This window comes from Lolium perenne, chromosome 2, assembly GCF_019359855.2.
Source record: "Lolium perenne isolate Kyuss_39 chromosome 2, Kyuss_2.0, whole genome shotgun sequence".
Lineage (NCBI taxonomy): Eukaryota > Viridiplantae > Streptophyta > Magnoliopsida > Poales > Poaceae > Lolium > Lolium perenne.
The window spans coordinates 276,391,830-276,415,759 of NC_067245.2; the positions used below are offsets into that span (position 1 = coordinate 276,391,830).

Consider the following 23,930-nt stretch of genomic DNA (forward strand, 5'->3'; position numbering starts at 1 on the left):
TTTTTTTTTTTTTTTTGACATGTGCACGGAAAACCTATTTATCGCTCCGCTGCAGGGTATATTAACGCACGCGGGTGGCAGCTCGCGGGCTGCGGCCGTCTTTACCATTCTGGTTTTAGGACCTTTCTAGAACTTTTTGATTCGGCTTTTTGGTTTTCCGGTTTCTTTGGGTTTTTAGTTTTTCACGTTCAGTCAGTTTTTTGTCACTTCTTTTTTTTGATTAGAATTCTGAACATTTTTTAATTTGAATTTTTTTTCTCATTTTAACATTTTTCAAATTCGAACAAATTTCAATCTTTGAACATTTGTATGGTCTTTAAAGTTAACTAAAAAATATTTGAATTCAAATGCGTTCAAATTTAAAATTTGTTCAGATTAAAAAATTGTTCAAATTCAGATTTGTTTAGGTTCCAATTTTGTTCATGTTCGAAATTTGTTCAAATTCAATTTTTTTCTAGGTTCAAAATTTGTTCAAATTCAAATTTTGTCTAGGTTCAAAAAAATTCAAATTTAATTTTTGTACAGATTTGGAATTTCAGATATTCAGATTCTAAATTTGTTGAAATTAAATTTTTGTTTAGGTTTGAAATTTTTTTAAATTCAATTTTGCTTTCAGATTCGCAAAAATGGATGCAAAATGTGCACTTTGAATCGAACTCGGGTCTCACGAGAGGTAGTCAGGAGTTGCAACTAGTAGGCTTCGGCTAGGATGGCATACAAATCTGGAAAGGTATGATATTTTTTTTAGGAACTCGACCGCTCATTATTGCTCAATTGTCACAAAACTAGGGATACAAAGATCTACAGAGGGTTGTAAGAACCACACCCTTCTACCATTCTCTCGATCTACACAACTCCGAGCTAGTCGATGAGCTTCTCCATTGGAGACTCGATTTTCATGCATAAAAGATGCCACTCTGAATAGAGACGTCGTCTCTTTTATCTCTTGGATGATCATACCATATTCACCAAAATAGGGCCGCTGAATATTGTTGGCAACTTCCAAGCAATCAGTTGCAATGCAAACACTTTGGACATCCAGGTCTTGTCCCAAAGCTAATGCCTCACGGCAGGCTAGGGCTTCTAGTGCTACAGTACTCCCAATATCGCTGATGGTTAGAGCAGAGGCACCCATAAACTCGCCAATTCCGCTCCTGCAAACAACTGCAACTACTCCGCCGCCACCCGTCTTGGACGTAGCAGCTTCCACATTGATCTTAACATATCCCTCAGGAGGTGGTAACCACTTAGGTATCACACCCATCGCCACTCCAGACCGCACTGCTTACACCGGCGCAGGAGGGGTAGCCAGGTCATCGATGAAATGCATCACAAATGAGTATGTGGAGAGAGAACTTTGTTGTTCACCGTCGTGAATCAGCCGTCGACGTGCATACCAAATGGCCCATAGGGTCACTGCCATTTCCACAAAAGCCTCCCTATACTCAACGTCTCCATCATGGTGAGGAGCCAATTCTTCGTTGATGGCTCAACCATCATAGCCATGTGCTGCGTCGTGTCTTCGCTCATCAAAGCCCACACACACACTACGACATGTTGCACTCCAACAAAGAGTGTCGCCATGAATCTGTAGCTCCACATATAGAGCAATTGCTTGTATCTGCCATATGTCGATGATGCCTCACGTCACCTGTCGGCAGAGACTGTTGAGCTAGCCTCCACAGGAATGAGCGCAATTTCGAGGGCACTTGGACCTTCCATAGATTCTTCCATTATTTCTCATCCTGGGCATAGTTTGAGCCATTTGGTCTTCCATCGAGCCAGTCTTCTCATCTCTTCTTTGGCGTGATAAGCAGTCGATAAACAGACTTCATAGTCAGCAGACCATACCGGTCATAATGCCAAGCCCATATATCATCATGCCTCTGTGTGCTTGATGTCTACTCACGCTTATTTTCCTGTAGACAGTGTTGGGCCTCCAAGAGCAGAGGTTTGTAGAACAGCAGCAAGTTTTCCCTTAAGTGGATCACCCAAGGTTTATCGAACTCAGGGAGGAAGAGGTCAAAGATATCCCTCTCAAGCAACCCTGCGATCACGATACAAGAAGTCTCTTGTGTCCCCAACACACCCAATACACTTGTCAGATGTATAGGTGCACTAGTTCGGCGAAGAGATAGTGAAATACAAGTGGTATGAATGAACACGAGTAGTAGTAACGGCACCAGAAAATAGCTTGCTGACGTGCAGTTGATGGTAGTAATATTGCAGGAAGTAAAGATGCAGTAGAACAGTAAATAAGCGATGATTGCAGTATTTGGAAACAAAGCCTAGGGATCATACTTTCACTAGTGGACACTCTCAACATTGATCACATAATAAAACCACTCTACACTCTCTTGTTGGATGATGAACACCATTAATTGTGTAGGGCTACAAGAGCACCTCAATGCCGGAGTTAACAAGCTCCACAACATTCGATGTTCATATTTAAATAACCTTAGAGTGCATGATAGACCAACGCAATTATACCAAGTACTAACATAGCATGCACACTGTCACCGACAGACTATGAAAGGAGGAATAGATCACATCAATACTATCATAGTAATAGTTAACTTCATAATCTACAAGAGATCACAATCATAAACTAAGCCAAGTACTACATGATGCACACACACTGTCACCAATACATCATGCAGGAGGAATAGAATACTTTAATAACATCACTAGAGTAGCACATAGATTAATAGTGATACAAAGCTCATCATATGAATCTCAATCATGTAAGGCAGCTCATGAGATCATTGTATTGAAGTACATGGGAGAGAGATTAACCACATAGCTACCGGTACAGCCCCTTAGCCTCGATGGAGAACTACTCCCTCCTCATGGGAGACAGCAGCGGTGATGAACATGGCGGTGGTGTCGATGGAGATGCTTTCTGGGGGCACTTCCCCGTCCCGGCAGGGTGCCGGAACAGAGACTTCTGTCCCCCGAATTGGAGTTTCGCGATGGCGGCGGCTCTGGAAGGTTTTCTGGTGTTTCGTCAATCCGTCTCGAAGATTTAGGTCAGGAGGCAACTTATAGGCGAAGAGGCGGAGTCGGAGGGGCCACGGGGCCTCCTCACACTAGGGGGCGCCCCCCTGGGCCGCGCCGCCCACACGTGTGGGGCCCCCAGGGCACCCCTCTGGTCCCTCTCTGACTTTCTGGAAGGTTCCGGAAAAAATAAGATGTTGGGCATTGATTTCATCCGATTCCGAGAATATTTCCTTTGTAGGATTTCTGAAACCAAAAACAGCAGAAAACAGCAACTGGCACGTCGGCATCTCGTCAATAGGTTAGTTCCGGAAAACGCATAAAATCATCATAAAGTGTGAACAAAACATGTAGGTATTGTCATAAAACAAGCATGGAACGTCAGAAATTATAGATACGTTGGAGACGTATCAGCATCCCCAAGCTTAGTTCCTACTCGTCCTCGAGTAGGTAAACGATAAAAGAATAATTTCTGAAGTGACATGCTACCAACATAATCTTGATCATACTATCGTAAAGCATATGAGATGAATGCAGCGATTCAAAGCAATGGTAAAGACAATGATTAAACAACTGAATCATATAGCAAAGATTATTCATGAATAGTACTTTCAAGATAAGCATCAATAAGTCTTGCATAAGAGTTAACTCATAAAGCAATAGATTCTAAATAAAGGTATTGAAGCAACACAAAAGAAGATTAAGTTTCTGTTATCACCAGAATTTGACCAAGTCAGAGGTGGGCCGCGATCAAGATTGGGCTTGAAGAAATACACATGGAAGAATACGTGAACCGGCCTTATACACGAAGATTGGGCAGTTTGCCCTTGTATCTGTAAATATAGTAGGATACGTGTCGGTTAGTTAGATTTTGGCTCGTGCACAGTTAGGATTATTCCCACGTTAGAAAGTCTACGGACTATAAATATGTATCTAAGGTTATCAAGAAAGACAACAATCACGTTCATCACAAACCAATCTTGGCACATCGCCGACCCCTTGTTTCGAGGGTTTCTTCCGGGTAAGCATCATGCTGCCTAGATCGCATCTTGCGATCTAGGCAGTATACGTTTATTCGTCGTTCATGTGTTGCTCGTACTGAAGCCTTTTTGATGGCGAGTAACGTAGTTATCATAGATGTGTTAGGGTTAGCATTGTTCTACCGTGCTACATGCTTCCGTCCATGCAACCCTTAGACGTCTAGCCGTCCTTACACCTTTCTTAGGTGTAAGGGCGGCACCTTGCTTGATCATTGATTAGTAGATCCGATCCGTTATGATTGCTCCTTGATTCTTCAGGGATTAGTTTAATATCTGCATAGTTAGGCCTTACAAACGGGTTGAAGGATCCAGTGGTACGTAGGGTGTAGTTTGCTAACCCTAGACAAGATGTTCCGGGGATCAACTTAATGTTGGTTTTTAGGCCTTGTCTAGGGTCGGTTTATTATCACTGTGCGTAGCTGCCAGGCTCAATCACGAGTAGGATGTTCCGATTATGTGGTGAAAACCCTAAATCGTCGTAGGTCGTTTTAGCTACATATTGATCAAGCAGGACCACCATGTGATCGTAGACCTCATACGAACCATGGGTGGATCGGCTCCTTGAGCCGATTCACAGGACAACCTGAGAGCCGATCGAGGCTCGTATTTAATGTTTACGTGTATGCCATGCAGGAAACTAAGCGAAGCAAATCCATTACCTTCCTGATCAGGTATAGATCAGGTGGCACGCCCTTGCACCAGCATCGGGACGTGTGTACCAGGAGCTTTGCGGGCCGTCGCTCGGAGGGACCAGGGTCAGCCGCAGCCCTAAGGTTGTTCCCGGCTCTTCGTGTTGCCAGCCGTAGCTCGCCAGTGAGTTTCGGACGCCAACACATTCTGGCATGCCCGGTGAGACAGTCTTCGACATCAACTGCATCGCCATCTACATCTGAGATGGCGGAAGGTACTCCAGTCACGTACGAGGATCTGCCCGAGGAGCTCAAGAAGAAGTATGACGACGTCAAAGCTATCCTCGAGGCCGACCTCATCGGCTCTTTCCACAGGACTCGCTCGCATGGCATCAGGTGGAGAGGGTTCACACCTGAAGGCGCGCTCGACGGAATTGACCTGTCCACCCCTTCAGAAGAACGCACCAGGTCCTTGCGTCAGGAGATCAATTTCATGGTAGCTCATTCGATACACCGCCATTCTGAGAGCCTGGTGAACACTTTGGAGCGTGTCGCCCTTCGGGTGCTCCATGAAATCTTGAGGCATCAGTACTCTCCGTCAGGACCTGCTCTAGGGACTCACCAAGGAGAGCTACCACTCCAGAGCCGACCACCGCTGCCGTTCGCACTGGCAGCACCAGAGGTGCCGAGTACACCGGCATTCATTGTCTACAATATCGGTGGCGATCCTAGCGACTACCAGTTCTTGTATGAGGCGCCTAAGGAGATCCCTCACGGATACACGTGCACATACGTGCCAGACAGTGAATCGGGCGCTCACGAACCCGGCTGCAACGGCGGACTTCGGAACAGCGGGGAGGAGCTTACGGATCAGATCTTGAGAAGCAGACGTGGCTAGCTAAGTATGCCACTCCGACGAACGGCCAGAGCCCAACTCCTGTAGCTAGCTCAGATCTTGAGAAGCAAGCGTGGCTAGCTAAATATGCCACGCCAGCGAATCTTCAGAGCTCCACTCCTGCAGCTAGCACCGCGGATCAGATCAGCACGATCTTGAGAGACCAATTCGGCATGGTACCGAAAAGGAGGGCAATCGGCTATTCCAAGCCGTATCCCAACGACTACGATTTGATCCCACTACCACCCAAGTATTGGCTCCCTGAATTCTCCAAGTTTAGTGGGTCGGATGGCTCCAGCTCTATCGAGCATATAAGCCGATATTTGGCGCAGCTGGGCACGATCTCAGCTGCAGATGCACTACGCGTGAGGTTCTTTGCACAGTCCCTCACATGATCGGCTTTTGGGTGGTACACATCACTGCCACCAGATTCGATCCGGACTTGGAAGCAGTTGGAAGAGCAATTCCACATGCAGTATCACTCAGAGGCTTCCGAGGCTGGCATTGCCGATCTAGCCCAAGTACGTCAGAAGCGCGGAGAAATAGTGTCAGAGTACATCCAGCGCTTCAGGACCGTGAGGAACCGATGTTATTCGGCTCGTTTGACTGAAAAAGAAGCGGTCGAGTTGGTGGTAGTGAGTCTCGCCTCACCGATCAAGGATATGGCTTCCCAAGCAGACTACCCTTCACTGGCGCACATGGTTCAGAAACTGTCATTATATGAGCAGCGCCACCCAGAGTTGTACCAGGACAAATTCAAACGTGCAGTAGTCCTGGTTGAGACAGAGGAAGATGAAGGGTCTGCGGGAGATCAAGAGGTAGCAGTGGCTGAATGGACTCGGGGGGCAACCCCCGTATCCTGCAAATGGGTTAAGCCACCAGGTCCGCCCAGAGGGTTTGATTTTGACGTAACTAAAACTGAGCAAATTTTTGACCTCTTACTTAAGGAGAAGCAACTGAAGTTACCTGAAGGCCTCAAAATCCCCACGGGACAGGAGCTGAACGGAAAGCCATACTGCAAATGGCATAACTCGTTCTCCCATACCACCAACGACTGCAGGGTGTGGCGTCAGCAGATCCAAATGGCGATAGAACAAGGACGTCTAATTTTCAACCAGTACGCCATGAAAGTCGATACACACCCCTTCCCCGCCATTAACACGGTGGAGTACGCTTACCCCGAAGGATGCCAGCCAGGTTTCTCGTTGAGCATCAACATGGTCGAGCCTGGGCACCACTCTGGTAAGGACAAAGGCGAGGGCAGCCGCTCTCGTAGCAAGGACAAAGAGGAAGCCGCTCCACGCGATCGGCTCCGGCACGATGACAAACGCTACATCACAGAGGGAGAAGTGAAGAATGTGCGATATCAACGACCTCTCTCTGATCATCTCCTCAACAAATACGTGAGTCAGTACGACCAACGCCGGCGGTACAACAGCGACGATGAAAGGGATCGTCTAGCTAGCAGGGACGCCAGGAGACATCGTCGGCATGATCGCGATGAGGAGAGATACGAGCACCGTGCCAAGGAAAGGTCAAGAGAACAAGACGACGTGGACAAGCACTGGGACTGTCCTTTCTTCAAACACTGCTGGGATTCAGGAATGAGCCAATTGCCTACAATCGGCAACTTCCCAGAATGTAGACAGAAGAAGAAGGGTGCAACAGACGTGTCAGTGTTCAAACGTCTTGGGCCTCTCCCATCTAGGAACAAGCGAACTGAGTCCTCTTGGGAAGAAGACCTCGAGGAGTTGGAAGATGACTATGAAGAAGAAGAGGACAAGTACCACCGGCCAAGGTGGTGCCCTGATGGACTCAGCCGTTCCCAAAAGCGTAGGGTTCAGCGACTGCGTGGCTTGGAGGAAGCCGAAAGGTTATACCTGCACACGCTAAGGAAGGCGCGGCCCGATTTGGCCGCGAAAATTCAACGAACCCTAGACGAAGAGGGTCGACCACAAAAGATGGAGTGGCGCCCCAAGCAAAGGAAAGCCGATGATGAGACATCGGCTAGTACAAACATGGTGTTCATTCTTCCGGCAGAGTTTTGTGCTCCTGGAATAGACGAAGCACCTGTGGCACAACTTGACTGCGGCCCACGGCCGGTTATCTTTGAGAAGCCACGTGAAAGAAGTTACAGACACCTGAAGGCCTTGTACTTACGAGGTTATATCAATGGGCAGCCTGTCAATAGGATGCTGGTGGACACCGGAGCGGCAGTCAACATCATGCCATACTCCATGCTACGTCGGTTGGGACGCTCTAGCTCGGATCTGATCAAGACCAACGTGACACTGAGCGATTTCAATGGCCAAGCATGTGATGCACAAGGTGTTCTGAACGTGGATCTGACCGTAGGGAGGAAAACCATCCCTACGACGTTCTTCATTGTCGACAGCAAGAGCACTTACGCTGTCCTGCTAGGGAGAGATTGGATCCACGCCAACTGTTGCATTCCATCTACGATGCACCAATGCTTAATACAGTGGGATGGAGATGAAGTAGAAGTCGTCCATGCAGACGATACAGCCGAGGTTTCAACGGCTGGCATGAACGTTTGGGAGACGGAAGGCCAAGAGCCACTCTCAGGCATCACTTTGGACGACTGCGAGTACATCGACGTGTCAAAAAATGGGGTGAGGCTGGTCTTATCCACTGGCCTGACCGTGTAACAGGAGCAAAGTCTATGAACGTACCTGGGAAGGCCGATCCTTGTGATCGGCCCCAAAAAATGAAAAGTAATGATCTTGTCTCAAGCATGTCACGTAGTCATAGTGAAGCACGAACAAGATGTAAACCTCTTTTGAGCAATGCAATCAAGATGGGGGCCGATTCCAGCAATCGGCCCATATTATCCTTGCCATACGTTTTGCCTATGTTCAGCGTCGATCTAACAGGTGACGGAAAGCTAGGATATGGGTTTACATCGGCTGATGAGCTAGAAGAAGTCGACATTGGTCCTGGGGATAAGCCATGACCAACCTTCATCAGCAAGAAGTTAGATCCACATCTCAGGAGCCAGATGATAGCTCTGTTAAAAGAGTACCCAGATTGCTTTGCATGGGATTACACAGAGATGCAGGTTAGACAGAGCATCATTGAGCATCGGCTCCCTCTCAAGAAAGGATTTCGGCCGTTCCAACAACGAGCACGTCGATGAAGGCCGAAATTCTCGAAGAAGTCAAGAAAGAGATCGAGAAAATGTTAGCCGCCGGGTTCATCGAGGCCATGCGGGTATCTTTGAATGGATCTCTATTGTACTGTGGAGAAAAAGGACGGCCGATGGTGGGTGGCTATAGATTTCCGAGATCTCAACAGAGCCACTCCAAAAGATGAATATCCAATGCCTGTGGCAGAAACATTGATCAACGCAGCTGCTGGCCACAAGGTGTTGAGTTTCATGGATGGCAATGCCGGCTACAACCAGATTTTCATGGCCCCAGAAGATATACACAAGACTGCATTCCGAGTACCAGGATCAGTAGGCTTGTTCGAATATGTGGTCATGACCTTTGGTTTGAAGAATGCCGGTGCAACGTACCAACGAGCCATGAATTATATTTTTCATGATCTGATCGGCAAGTTGGTGGAAATCTACATCGATGACGTGGTGGTCAAGTCTGTCTCCATGGAAGGACACTTGGATGATTTGCGACGCATCCTAGACCGAACTCGGAAGTTTGGACTCAGAATGAATCCAAAGAAGTGCGCCTTTGGTGTGACGGCCGGTCAGTTCCTAGGTTTTCTTGTTCATGAACGAGGAATTGAGATCGGCCTGAAAAGTCAAGAGGCAGTACGTACCATGCAACCGCCTACCACGAAGAAGGAGCTCCAATGTCTGATCGGCAAGATCAATTTCGTCCGGCAATTCATCTCTAATCTCTCAGGACGAATTGAGCCGTTCATGGCGTTGGTCAAGATTAAATCTGATGACGAGTTTCACTGGGGGGCAGAACAGCAGCAGGCGTTTGATGAGATTAAGCGGTATCTAACAACACCGCCTATGCTAGTTCCGCCTCAGCAGGACAGGCCGTTCTACATCTACCTATCGATGGTGACACGTCCATTGCTTCAGTGGTGGTGCAACTCTACGAGGGCGTTGAAAAGGTTGTGTTCTACCTCAGCAGGAGGATGTTGGATGCAGAGACAAGGTATCCTGAGGTTGAGAAGTTATGCCTCTGCCTGTTCTTCACCTGCACCAAGCTCCATCACATCCTTTTGACGGCAGAGATCATCGTCATATGCAAATCAGACGTTGTCAAGCACATGCTGTCGGCTCCTGTTTTGAAAGGCCGACTTGGTAAGTGGATGTTTGCGTTATCGGAGTTTGATCTCCGGTATCAGCTTGCGAAAGCAGTCAAGGGACAAGCGTTGGCCGATCTCATAGCTGAACGGATCAATACTAATATAGCAGCACTATCTATACGTGCATGGGCTATGTTCTTCGATGGATCGGCTTGTGACGATGGTTGTGGCATCGGCATTCTGCTCGTGTCACCTCGGGGGGCAACATACTCCTTCTCCATCAGACTATCTACCCCTTGCACAAACAATGTCGCTGAGTATGAGGCAGTACGCAAGGGACTGGAGTTGCTTCTTGGAAGCCGGGCGAAGCGGTGGAGCTTTTTGGAGACTCGAAGTTGGTGATTTTCCAGCTCACGGATGAATACAAGTGCGAGAGTGAGTCACTCTTCCCATATTGGATGGAATGTCGTGAGCTGATGACACATTTTCGGTACATCAATTTCAATTGGGTCCCAAGATCTCAGAATACCGACGCCAATGATCTCGCGCAAATGGCGTCAGGATACAAGGACATACCAGATGGGTCAGAAGTTCAGGTGCAGTTCCTAGAACAGGATGACTGGAGAGCCAATATCTTCAATTACTTGAAGGATTCGGCTCGGGGGGCACCTAAACGGATAAGATACAAGGCCATGAAATATGTCCTTATAGGAGATGACATGTTCTACAGGACGTTGGAAGGGTTACTACTCAAGTGCCTGGGACCAACTGAGTCTAATCAGCTCTTACATGAGGTGCACGAAGGCGCCTGTGGAACTCACCAATCGGCTCATAAGATGAAGTGGCTGGTTAGGCGATCAGGGTTTTATTGGCCCACTATGCTTGAGGATTGCTTCAAGTACTACAAGGGATGCCAAGCATGTCAGATGTTCGGGAAAATTCAGATGGTACCCTCATCAGCAATGAACCCCATCATCAAGCCTTGGCCATTCCGAGGTTGGGGCATGGATATGATCGGCAAAATCCATCCTGCGTCGAGCAAAGGCCACGAGTGGATCCTGGCCATTACAGACTACTTCACCAAATGGTTGGAGGCCGTCCCTATGAAGAAGGTAAAATCAGAAGATGTTATCAAATTTGTCAAAGAACACGTCATTCATAGGTTCGGGATTCCCCAAACAATCACGACCGATGGAGGTTCGGTCTTTATTTCTAAAGGATTCAGGAAATTCTGCGATGACATGGGGATTAAGCTGATCTGATCATCTCCATATTATGCTCAAGCCAACGGGCAAGCTGAAGCGTCTAATCAGAGCCTGATCAAGCTGATCAAGAGGAAGATTGACGAGAACCCTAGGGTTTGGCATGAAACACTGTCAGAAGCTTTGTGGGCCTACCGCATGTCATGCCATGGAGCCATAAAGACTTCGCCTTACCAGCTTGTCTATGGGCAGGAAGCCGTATTGCCTTGGGAAATTACGGCTGGATCAAGACGTGTCACGTTTCAGAATGATCTAACAGCTGAAGAATATGCAGCTTTGATGAGTGACACTATTGAGGATGCAACGGAACTTAGACTTTGGTCGTTGGAAAAAATTAAAGAGAACAAAGCCAGGGTAGCTCGTGCATACAATAAGAAGGTGAGACCGAAGGAGTTCCAAGTTGGTGATCTAGTATGGGAAGCAGTGTTGCCATTAGGAACCAAGGATAAAGCATATGGCAAATGGTCTCCTAATTGGCACGGTCCATACAAAGTCGTTCAAGCCTTGAAGGGTAATGCATACATCTTGGAGCAGTGGACGGCGCTAAGTTCCCGATGGCCGTCAATGGTCAACATCTCAAGAAATATTTCCCAAGCATGTGGGATGATCAGTAAAGGAAATATGGGGGCCGATTCATGAAATCGGCCAGTAAAAAAAAATTATACAAATCACAGCCGATGCGCAGACATCGACTTGAGAAATATAGATATCAGTACAGCCGATGCATGTACATCGACTTTAGAATAATGAAAAAGCCGATGCATTACCATCGACTCTAGACAGAACAAGCTCGATTGAGCAGGTTAACAGGTCAAGTTCAAGCCAGGGCCCATGGCATTGGAGATGGTTTTCTCGATTGGATTTTGCTGAATCTGTGCGTTTGAGATCGGGAGATGGCGTGGACACGAATTGGATTTGTTGACCGTATGAGTAGGCAACTTTTATGGCCTTAAAGCATGTTTATGGCATAAGCCGATGCCCTGCCATCGGTTCTTTGTGCATCGACCTCGTTTGACAATCGGCAAAATCGACAAAAAAGCAAAATTATTTGGGGAATATTTCTTCATTAATAAAGGATTTCTTACAAAGAAAGAGCCGATTGCTCAAGGAAGGAAGAACAAAAGAAAGGCCTATTGGCCAATTTACTACTACTGCTAGGCCTATGCTACTAGGTCCTAGTCTACGGGCCGTTGCTGCCCTCGTCGTCGTCGTCGGAGCTCTCGTCGGCGCTGCTGCCGGCGGGCTCCTCGTCACTGCTCCAACGGCCCCCCGGGGGGGGGGGGGGGCTCGTCATCTTCATCGTCGTCGTCGTTATCATCTGACCCGGCGCAGAACCGCTTCGCCGGCGGGTAATCCTCGAGGGAGTTGGTGTCGTCGTCTTCCTCCTCCTCTTCCTCGGAGGAGGTATACTCGTCCCAGGAGAACGAGTCATCCTCACTCTCCGATTCCAGTTCCTCGTCGGCGAGGAACTGGAGATCTTCGTCTCCGCTGGTCAAGGACTTGTCGTCCTCGGACCAAACGGAGGAGGCGTGGTCCTCCTGGTCCCACTCTTCTGGGGCGCGCCTGTTGTGCGCCCTCATCTGAGCAGCCACCGGGTCCCACTCCGGCGTCGGTTCACGAGACGAGGAGGAATCGAAGAATACCGACGAGCTGGAGGAGGAAGAGGAGGAGTAGGACTGGGAGGAGAGATCCGATGAGGCGGAGGAAGAAGAGGAGGAAGACATTGCTCTGGATTGGGGTTTTTTGGGTGCCGATGGTCAGAACAGAGCAAGGGGATGAAGTGGCGAACTGTTCGGAGCGGTTAAATAAAGGGGATATAGTGGGGATTCAATGCCACAGCAGTTTCCGAGGAGGTGGTGCCCAAAGAAAAAAAAACAGCGGTCAAATCACGCGGAGAAGTTGAGAAGGCAAGGCATCATGATGAAGGATACTGCGACGGTTTTTTGCTCTGCCACGACATGACCCGACGAAGAAACAGCAGAGTGATTTTGGAATTATCAATTCCAAAACCAGGAGGGCATGTGTTATCACCAGAATTTGACCAAGACAGAGGTGGGCCGCGATCAAGATTGGGCTTGAAGAAATACACATGGAAGAATACGTGAACCGGCCTTATACACGAAGATTGGGCAGTTTGCCCTTGTATCTGTAAATATAGTAGGATACGTGTCGGTTAGTTAGAATTTGGCTCGTGCACGGTTGGGATTATTCCCACGTTAGAAAGTCTACGGACTATAAATATGTATCTAGGGTTATCAAGAAATACAACAATCACGTTCATCACAAACCAATCTTGGCGCATCGCCGACCCCTTGTTTCGAGGGTTTCTTCCGGGTAAGCATCATGCTGCCTAGATCGCATCTTGCGATCTAGGCAGTATACGTTTATTCGTCGTTCATGCGTTGCTCGTACTGAAGCCTTTTTGATGGCGAGCAACGTAGTTATCATAGATGTGTTAGGGTTAGCATTGTTCTACCGTGCTACATGCTTCCGTCCATGCAACCCTTAGACGTCTAGCCGTCCTTACACCTTTCTTAGGTGTAAGGGCGGCACCTTGCTTGATCATTGATTAGTAGATCCGATCCGTTATGATTGCTCCTTGATTCTTCAGGGATTAGTTTAATATTTGCATAGTTAGGCCTTACAAACGGGTTGAAGGATCCAGTGGTACATAGGGTGTAGTTTGCTAACCCTAGACAAGATGTTCCGGGGATCAACTTAATGTTGGTTTTTAGGCCTTGTCTAGGGTCGGTTTATTATCACCGTGCGTAGCTGCCAGGCTCAATAACGAGTAGGATGTTCCGATTATGTGGTGAAAACCCTAAATCATCGTAGGTCGTTTTAGCTACATATTGATCAAGCAGGACCACCATGTGATCGTAGACCTCATACGAACCATGGGTGGATCGGCTCCTTGAGCCGATTCACAGGACAACCTGAGAGCCGATCGAGGCTCGTATTTAATGTTTACGTGTATGCCATGCAGGAAACTAAGCGAAGCAAATCCATTACCTTCCTGATCAGGTATAGATCAGGTGGCACGCCCTTGCACCAGCATCGGGACGTGTGTACCAGGAGCTTTGCGGGCCGTCGCTCGGAGGGACCAGGGCCAGCCGCAACCCTAAGGTTGTTCCCGGCTCTTCGTGTTGCCAGCCGTAGCTCGCCGGTGAGTTTCGGACGCCAACAGTTTCAGCGGTTGCTTTCAACTTCAACATGTATATCTCATGGATATTGTCAACATAAAGTAATATGATGAATGCAAATATGCAAGCATATAAGAATCAATGCACAGTTAACACAAGTGTTTGCTTCTAAGACAGAAAGAAGTAGGTGAACTGACTCAACATAAAAGTAGAAAAAAGGCCCTTCGACGAGGGAAGCATGGATTGCTATATTTGTGTTAGAGCTTTTATTTTGAAAACAAGAAACAATTTTGTCAACGGTAGTAATAAAGCATATGTATTATGTATAAGATATCCTACAAGTTGCAAGCCTCATGCATAGATTACCAATAGTGCCCGCACCTTGTCCTAATTAGCTTGGATTTACATGGATTATCATCGCAATACATATGTTTTAACCAAGTATCACAAAGGGGTACCTCTATGCCGCCTGTACAAAGGTCTAAGGAGAAAGCTCACATTGGATTTCTCGCTTTTGATTATTCTCAACTTAGACATCCATACCAGGACAACATAGACAACAGATAATGGACTCCTCTTTAATGCATAAGCATTCAACAACAAATAATATTCTCATAAGAGATTGAGGATTGTTGTCCAAACTGAAACTTCCACCATGGATCATGGCTTTAGTTTGCGGCCCAATGTTCTTCTCTCACAATATGCATACTCAAACCATTCAACTCATGATAAATCACCCTTAGTTCAGACAAGATGAACATGCATAGCAACTCACATGATATTCAACAAAGGATAGTTGATGGCGTCCCCAGGAACATGGTTATCGCACAACAAGCAACTTAATAAGAAATAAGATACATAAGTACATATTCAATACCACAATAGTTTTTAAGCTACTTTTCCCATGAGCTATATATTGCAAAGACAAAGAATGGAATTTTAAAGGTAGCACTCAAGCAATTTACTTTGAAATGGCAGAGAAATACCATGTAGTAGGTAGGTATGGTGGACACGAATGGCATAGTTTTTGGCTCAAGGATTTTGGATGCATGAGAAGTAATCCCTCTCAATACAAGGCTTAGGCTAGCAAGGTTGTTTGAAGCAAACACAAGTATGAACCGGTATAGCAAAACTCACATAAGAACATATTGCAAGCATTATAAGACTCTACACCGTCTTCCTTGTTGCTCAAACCCTTACCAGAAAATATCTAGACCTTAGAGAGACCAATCATGCAAACCAAATTTTAGCAAGCTCTATGTATTTCTTCACTAATAGGTGCAAAGTATATGACGCAAGAGCTTAAACATGAGCACAACAATTGCCAAGTATCACATTATTCAAGACATTCTACCAATTACCACATGTAGCATTTCCCGTTTCCAACCATATAACAATTAATGAAGCAGTTTCAACCTTCGCCATGAACATTAAAAGCTAAGAACACATGTGTTCATATGAACCAGCGGAGCGTGTCTCTCTCCCACAAAAGGATGAACTTATTCAAACAAAACAAAAATAAAAACAAACAGACGCTCCAATTAAAGTACATAAGATGTGACGGAATAAAAATATAGTTTCAATAGAAGAAACCTGATAAATTGTTGATGAAGAAGGGGATGCTTTGGGCATCCCCAAGCTTAGATGCTTGAGTCTTCTTGAAATATGCAGGGATGAACCACGGGGGCATCCCCAAGCTTAGACTTTTCACTCTTCTTAATCATATATCATCCTCCTCTCTTGACCCTTGAAAACTTCCTCCACACCAAACTCAAAACAAACTCATTAGAGGGTTAGTGCATAATAAAAATTCACATGTTCAGAGGTGACACAATCATTCTTAATACTTCTGGACATTGCCCAAAGCTACTGAAAGTTAATGGAACAAAGAAATCCATACACCACAGCAAAAGAGGCAATGCGAAATAAAAGGCAGAATCTATCAAAACAGAACAGTCCGTAAAGACGAATTTTTTAGAGGCACTGGACTTGCTCAGATGAAAATGCTCAAATTGAATGAAAGTTGTGTACATATCTGAGGATCACGCACGTAAATTGGCAGATTTTTCTGAGTTACCTACAGAGAACACTGCCCAAATTCGTGACAGACAGAAATCTGTTTCTGCGCAGTAAGCCAAATCTAGTATCAACCTTACTATCAAAGACTTCACTTGGCACAACAATGCAATAAAACAAAGATGAGGAGAGGTTGCTACAGTAATAACAACTTCCAAGACTCAAATATAAAATAAAATTTAAAGTAGTAAAATAAAAACATGGGTTATCTCCCAAGAAGTGCTTTCTTTATAGCCATTAAGATGGGCTCAGTAATTTTAATGATGCACTCGCGAGAAATAAGAGTTGAAGCAAAAGAAAGCATCAAAAAGCAAATTCAAAACACATTTAAGTCTAACCCACTTCCTATGAAAAGGAATCTTGTAAATAAACAAGTTCATGAAGAGCAAAGTGACAAGCATAGGAAGATAAAACAAGTGTAGCTTCAAAAATTTCAGCATATAGAGAGGTGTTTTAGTAACATGAAAATTTCTACAACCATATTTTCCTCTCTCATAAAGATTTTCAGTAGCATCATGAGCAAACTCAACAATATAACTATCACATAAAGCATTCTTATCATGAGTCTCATGCATAAAATAATTACTACTCCCAACATAAGCATAGTCATTCTTATTAATTGTAGTGGGAGAAAATTCAACAAAATAGCTATCATTATTATTCTCATCAAGTGTAGGAGGCATAGTATAATCATAATAAAATTTACTCTCCATAGTAGGTGGCACCAAAAGACTACTATCATTATAATCATCATAAATAGGAGGCAAAGTATCATCAAAGAAAATTTTCTCCTCAATGCTTGGGGGACTAAAAATATCATGCTCATCAAAACCAGCTTCCCCAAGCTTAGAATTTTCCATATCATTAGCAACAATGGTGTTCAAAGCGTTCATACTAATATGTTCCATAGGTTTTTTAATTTTCGCATCAAACCATCCATGTCTTAACTCAGGAAATAGATTAAAAAGCTCCATGTTGCTTTCCATTATGCCTAACTAGTGAAATAAAAACAAGAAACAAAAAGATGCAATTGCAGGATCTAAAGGAAATAGCTTCGAGCACTTACAACGGCACCAGAAAATAACTTAGTTACCTGGGACCGGAGTGTGAGTGCCTTTTACCTTTCCTCCCCGGCAACGGCGCCAGAAAATAGCTTGATGTCTACTCACGCTTATTTTCCTGTAGATAGTGTTGGGCCTCCAAGAGCAGAGGTTTGTAGAACAGCAGCAAGTTTTCCCTTAAGTGGATCACCCAAGGTTTATCGAACTCAGGGAGGAAGAGGTCAAAGATATCCCTCTCAAGCAACCCTGCGATCACGATACAAGAAGTCTCTTGTGTCCCCAACACACCCAATACACTTGTCAGATGTATAGGTGCACTAGTTCGGCGAAGAGATAGTGAAATACAAGTGGTATGAATGAATATGAGCAGTAGTAACGGCACCAGAAAATAGCTTGCTGGCATGCAGTTGATGGTAGTAATATTGCAGGAAGTAAAGATGCAGTAGAACAGTAAATAAGCGATGATTGCAGTATTTGGAAACAAAGCCTAGGGATCATACTTTCACTAGTGGACACTCTCAACATTGATCACATAATAAAACCACTCTACACTCTCTTGTTGGATGATGAACACCATTAATTGTGTAGGGCTACAAGAGCACCTCAATGCCGGAGTTAACAAGCTCCACAACATTCGATGTTCATATTTAAATAACCTTAGAGTGCATGATAGACCAACGCAATTATACCAAGTACTAACATAGCATGCACACTGTCACCGACAGACTATGAAAGGAGGAATAGATCACATCAATACTATCATAGTAATAGTTAACTTCATAATCTACGAGAGATCACAATCATAAACTAAGCCAAGTACTACATGATGCACACACTGTCACCATTACATCATGGAGGAGGAATAGAATACTTTAATAACATCACTAGAGTAGCACATAGATTAATAGTGATACAAAGCTCATCATATGAATCTCAATCATGTAAGGCAGCTCATGAGATCATTGTATTGAAGTACATGGGAGAGAGATTAACCACATAGCTACCGGTACAGCCCCTTAGCCTCGATGGAGAACTACTCCCTCCTCATGGGAGACAGCAACGGTGATGAAGATGGCGGTGGTGTCGATGGAGATGCCTTCCGGGGGCACTTCCCCGTCCCGGCAGGGTGCCGGAACAGAGACTTATGTCCCCCGAATTGGAGTTTTGCGATAGCGGCGGCTCTGGAAGGTTTTCTGGTGTTTCGTCAATCCGTCTCGAAGATTTAGGTTAGGAGGCAACTTATAGGCGAAGAGGCGGAGTCGGAGGGGCCACGGGGCCTCCTCACACTAGGGGGGCGTGCCCCCCTGGGCCGCGCCGCCCACACGTGTGGGGCCCCCAGGGCACCCCTCTAGTCCCTCTCTGACTTTCTGGAAGGTTCCGGGAAAAATAAGATGTTGGGCATTGATTTCGTCCGATTCCGAGAATATTTCCTTTGTAGGATTTCTGAAACCAAAAACAGCAGAAAACAACAACTGGCACTTCGGCATCTCGTCAATAAGTTAGTTCCGGAAAACGCATAAAATCATCACAAAGTGTGAACAAAACATGTAGGTATTGTCATAAAACAAGCATGGAACATCAGAAATTATAGATACGTTGGAGACGTATCAGTGCTCAATGGAATCTTACAGATATTCTCAATGTCCAATGGTAGGAACCATTCTTGAAGTACATGTTTGTTCCAAGACATAGAGTCTGTACTGATAAAATCAGACACCCTCATGGGAGGGTTAGGTTTTTTTGCATGCAATAGCTAGGCCAAAGAATATGATCCCGGGGGATCCAGTTCTGATTCCACGCAAGGGTATTTTCACATGTTCCAATCCTGCGCATCAGGCCTTGCTGCATCGCATCTCTTCCTTCAATCAGAGTCCGACAAACCTGAGACGGGTGAGACCCACACATAGCCTCAAGCAGGTCCGACGTAGGGTAGTAGACGGCCTTCAGAATTCTCGCACTGAGTGACTCTGGATTCAGGAGTAACCTCCATGCTTGGCGAGCCAGAAGAGCAAGGTTGAAATTTTCAATATCTCTGAAACCCAAGCCTCCTGCAAATTTGGGTTGACAAATTACCTCCCATGAGACCCAATGTACCTCCTTGCTACCTTTCTTGCTTCCCCAATAGAAATTTCTAATCAAAGAATTAATATGCTCGCATAGACCTCTTGGGAGCTTGAAGCAAGACATCGCCTGAGCCACCGATTTAATTAGGACATCCTTCCCTACCATCTATAGCATCTGTTCCAACCAACCATGGACTCTTTTCCAAACCTTGTCCCTCAAGTATTTGAAGGCCCCATTAAGAGACCTCCCTACATTCGAAGGCATACCGATATATTTTTCAATTAGTGTTTCGTTTGGAACTTGGAGGATGTTCTTAACTGTTTGCCTTGATCCCTCGGGACAACCCTTGCTGAAAAAAACCGAGGATTTGTCAAGATTAATCCGGCCTCACAATATTTCTCCAGAAGTAGCTTAACATCCCTCGCTCCCTCCTCATTCGCTTTGACAAACAGCAAGCTATCATACGCAAAAAGGAGATGGTTTACTGCCGGGGCAGTGAGTGCCACATGTATTCTTTGTAGATGCGATGACTGATGACTGTGTTTTAGGAGGCCTAAAAGGCCCTCTGCTGCAATCAACAACAAATAGTGGGAGATTGGATCGCCTTGACGAATCCCTCGGGATGGACGAAATCCTCAAGAGGTGTTCTATTGAACAAGACCGAGAACGAAACCGAGGATACCATCTTCATAATTAGTTGTACCCAACGGTAATGAAACCCCATGCGGAGCACAATAGCTTTCAAATAATCCCACTCCACACGGTCATAAGCCTTCCTCATGTCCATCTTCAGAGCACAGTGTTGATGTTTTTTTGGACCCATTCCTCTTCTTGAAATGCAAACACTCATAATGATGTTGTCCGTAATCAATCTACCCAGAACAAAAGCGGACTACTCCTCAGAAATAATGTCTGGGAGAAAGATCTTTAGCCTATTCGCCAGAACTTTGGAAGTAATCTTATAAATGACATTGCACATGCTTATAGGTCTAAACTGGCCCATGTCATGTGGTTGTGCTATTTTCGGAATCAACACTACAAACTGTCCTCACCACGGAGAACCCTTAAAGACTGCTCGTGTAATCTCTTCCCCACACAGTTCCCAGTGCCTTCGGAAAAAATGCGCGGGGAATCCATCTGGCCCAGGGGCCTTTGTCGGATACATCTGAAACAAAGCCTCTTTGATCTCTTTATTTTCAAAAGGTGCCAGTAGCTTTGCATTCATATCTGGAGTCACTGGAACATGTGAAAGAACCTCCTCCATACCTCTACCCTCAGATGTATACAGATTTTCATAGAATTCTCGGGTCAGCTCCTTCATTTCCTGCTGATCCTCGGTCACTATACCATCATCAGATCGCTTCAGATGTCCAATCTTATTTTTCTTTCTGCGTCGGCTGGCCCTTTGGTGGAAAAAATTGGTGTTTTTGTCACCTTCAGAAAGCCATTGTATTCTCGATCGCTGACGCCACATGATTTCTTCACGATGGTGCAACTCGACAAGTCTGTCGACAACTTGACAAATCTGGAAAGGTATGATACTTTATTTGAGCGAGCGAACAAACTAATGGGCAGATCCATCCAGGATCGCTTTCAGGCGATGAGTCGCTCACGCGCGCTGCTGAGCGGGTATAGGCGATCCCGCTGGAAAAACCTATTTATCATCCCCGCTGTAGGGCGTACACCAGCACGCGTGCGGCAAGTTACGGTCAGTTTTTTTTTTGGACTGCGCTGGACCCAAATCACGGCTAGGCGCCTATTTCTGTCGAGTTGCACAGACTATTGTGGCCGTGACTGGACATCCTGGTATAGCCACCTCACATCTGGAATGAATCCGAGTAACCGACAAAATTCTTCCTGTCAGAAACCACACACGGCTTTGCCCTCGTCCTTTATCAAATGAAAAACAAAGCAAAACCATGGCTAAATTCAGGTTTCCGTGTATAGCACTGATGGTTTATGTAGATTGTTACAAATAATTTCAAACCACATTAGTTTGGATGCTTTTTACCCGAAACTGCAATGGTAGCTCGTCTACTAAGAGTCTAAGATCGAGATGGCTAAACCACCAACTCCTCGCCCAAGCCACCCCAATATACTGATATAGACCAGAAGGCCCAGGTAACGAAGATGGATTGGAGGTTCATTTTAGAAGTTTTCAATAAACACGAGTACTATGGTGCTAATAAGTAGCATCAAATCAGAAAAAAAGAGGATGTATAACATCATAACTTCAATTCCACCAAAATGCATGCTAGTAATATTCAGCTGGGAGTATCTTGCAGATGGTTCATGGTTACACCCGTGAAGGATATTGCTTCGCCTGTTGTCGAACACGATTCTTGTACTCTGGCATATTCTGCAAATGCAGTCAATGACATAGACAAAACATGGTGGTAAGCGCATCAGGAGATCGGAACTAAGGACTTAAAAGTTCTGATAATGAAAGTTCAAATTAAATAAAAATTAAACCTTTTTATAGAGTTCGTTACAAAAACCCTGTGCAGCAGAGTTAGGATTTGGGTCATCAAGCAACTCCTGGATGCCTACAAGAACCTGCTTTACGGTAATTGATGGTTTCCAACCCTGAAAAGAGTGGGAGAAGCTATCAGATCTCAATGGGCTATTTACATGATATAATGACGCCATGGGGGAAGAAGCCCCAGCCCTTTTTTAACAGCAGATTTGGTGCGTACCCACCGAGCTGCGAGAACGGAGTCTCGAACTCGGGCAGGCCAGGGAGTATCAGCACTGCCTACCTCGGTCCTCTATTTACATGATATAGACATGATGTAGAAAAAGTATCCACTTAGTAGAAACTTACACTACTCAGGATTGATAGGCATACTGCCCCAGTGTTGTAGACATTGACGTGGAAGAAACCTGCCGGAAACTTGCAGGTGGGAGGGTTACTTGGGTAATTATCATTAAACTCCAAAGTCAAGGGAAAATACCCACCCTCCCAGTCAGTCTGCAAAAAACATATATTTAGTAATAGCAATATCAGTTTGGCGAGCCATGGTGCCTAGAGAGTGAGTACAGAGAAGAGGCTATAGACAAATTTGTTGTAGTAGAAGTATACTACTACACTATGAACCTACATTGAAGAAGCATCAGCAGAAAGTAGTTTCAGACATCAAATAGTAACAAGTTAACCACAATGACAAAGATTTGGACACAAAGAATCTGTTTCTGTTTGGAACATGGAGATTTCGCAGGAAATTGTTTATTTCAGTTCTCAAGTTGCAAGTAAAATGGGTCTAACTGCTCTTTCTCAATACAAGAGTCAATTAATGGTTTAATGCACCCATGTTCAACAAAAGAAGTGTCATGGTTCAACAGAGGTGAACAATCCAGCACCAATTACGCATGTTGCCTGAGTTTTTTTTTTTAAAAAAGACATTTGCAAGTTTATAGCTAGAACTGTTGAATTGTGATTTATGCTGAAAAAAGTGACACCAAAAACGTATACAGCAGAAAACTGAAGTAACTTGTAGGCTACAAGCATTTCCATCAAATTTGTAATGTCTAGCCTATTACTGAAATAAAATTTTCAGGTTCTATTAAGAGAAGATTCAAAAGCTAAAAACACACTTTTCTAGTCAATCTTGATTGCCCAGGCACCTCACTGGTTTCATATTTTGCAATACAAAAGAAATCAGCAATAGTATACCCTTTCAGATTCAGACTTTGATTTCATACGGTCAAGATTTTATCATTCAAGGGCTCCTAGATCTAGTCATATCAGGTCAACGAAAATCCTAAGTACTGGTCGTATTTAACTTCAGAAAGAACACTCTATCAACCAAATAGGGAGAGGATTGCTCGATATAATATGTCTACATAGCAGTGTCTAATCTTCCAATTTTGTACAAACAACATCTATTGTGCAACTTGCATTAATGGCAAGATCTTTGCAATTAAGTACTGCAAAACCCTTTTTCACCTACATAGAAAACCACTCTATGCCTGGTACGTATCCAAGAATAATTTTTTCTGAAGATTCCACGTATGACAAAACTAAATCATAACGGTATCTTACGCCTTGCTTGCCGGGGATGACGCACTTCCAGACCATGAGGTTGACGGTCCCATCCGGCAGGGTCTCCGGCTTGGCCACGAATCCCTGCAAGAAACCAGCAAGCACCAATGCCCCCATTACCACTTCAGAACCATGAAAACCAACAAATTAAACTGGCCAGAAGCCCAAAGAAAGCAAGTAGCTAGGTCGTGTTGTGGGGGCGCGCACGTGGGGGTGGTTCTTGCGCCACGACTTGCGCTCCTCGGCGAGGCGGCCGCGGGCGATGCCTCCAGACGCCATCCAAGTTGCAACACGAGCGAGCGGTCCGCCGCACCGGGGTCTCGCTCGCCGCCGCTTCGCTTGCTTCCAAGGACTCTCGCTAGGTGCCGGTGCGGCGGCGCTGTGGATTGTTTTGTACTGTTGGTTGCCTCTTCGGTTTCGGCTCCCGGTCACGGGTGGGTGGAAGTGAATACGAACGCTTTGGACTGCCGCAGATGAAG

The 23,930-nt window shown here is 45.4% G+C and overlaps 1 protein-coding gene across 1 annotated transcript; it reads right to left on the bottom strand.

The window, feature by feature from the left end:
- Positions 1 to 21,531: 21,531 nt before the first annotated feature.
- LOC139829751 (SUMO-conjugating enzyme SCE1-like) lies at positions 21,532 to 23,930 on the bottom strand. The gene is made up of 5 exons (XM_051363269.2): positions 23,659 to 23,930; positions 23,452 to 23,535; positions 22,234 to 22,380; positions 21,882 to 21,995; positions 21,532 to 21,768 (listed from the first exon to the last, which is right to left on the bottom strand). Exons 1-5 carry the CDS (start codon positions 23,728 to 23,730, stop codon positions 21,706 to 21,708), a joined length of 480 nt encoding a protein of 159 aa, XP_051219229.1. The 5' UTR covers positions 23,731 to 23,930; the 3' UTR covers positions 21,532 to 21,705.

What these genes read in the sequence shown, in the direction of transcription:
- LOC139829751 (XM_051363269.2), bottom strand. Translation starts at nt 23,730, where the DNA reads ATGGCGTCTGGAGGCATCGCCCGCGGCCGCCTCGCCGAGGAGCGCAAG. An exon ending in GCCTATCAATCCTGAGTAGT is followed by an intron (nt 21,996 to 22,233) that starts GTAAGTTTCTAC and finishes CACTCTTTTCAG; the next exon opens with GGTTGGAAACCATCAATTAC. An exon ending in GTAACGAACTCTATAAAAAG is followed by an intron (nt 21,769 to 21,881) that starts GTTTAATTTTTA and finishes CTGCATTTGCAG; the next exon opens with AATATGCCAGAGTACAAGAA.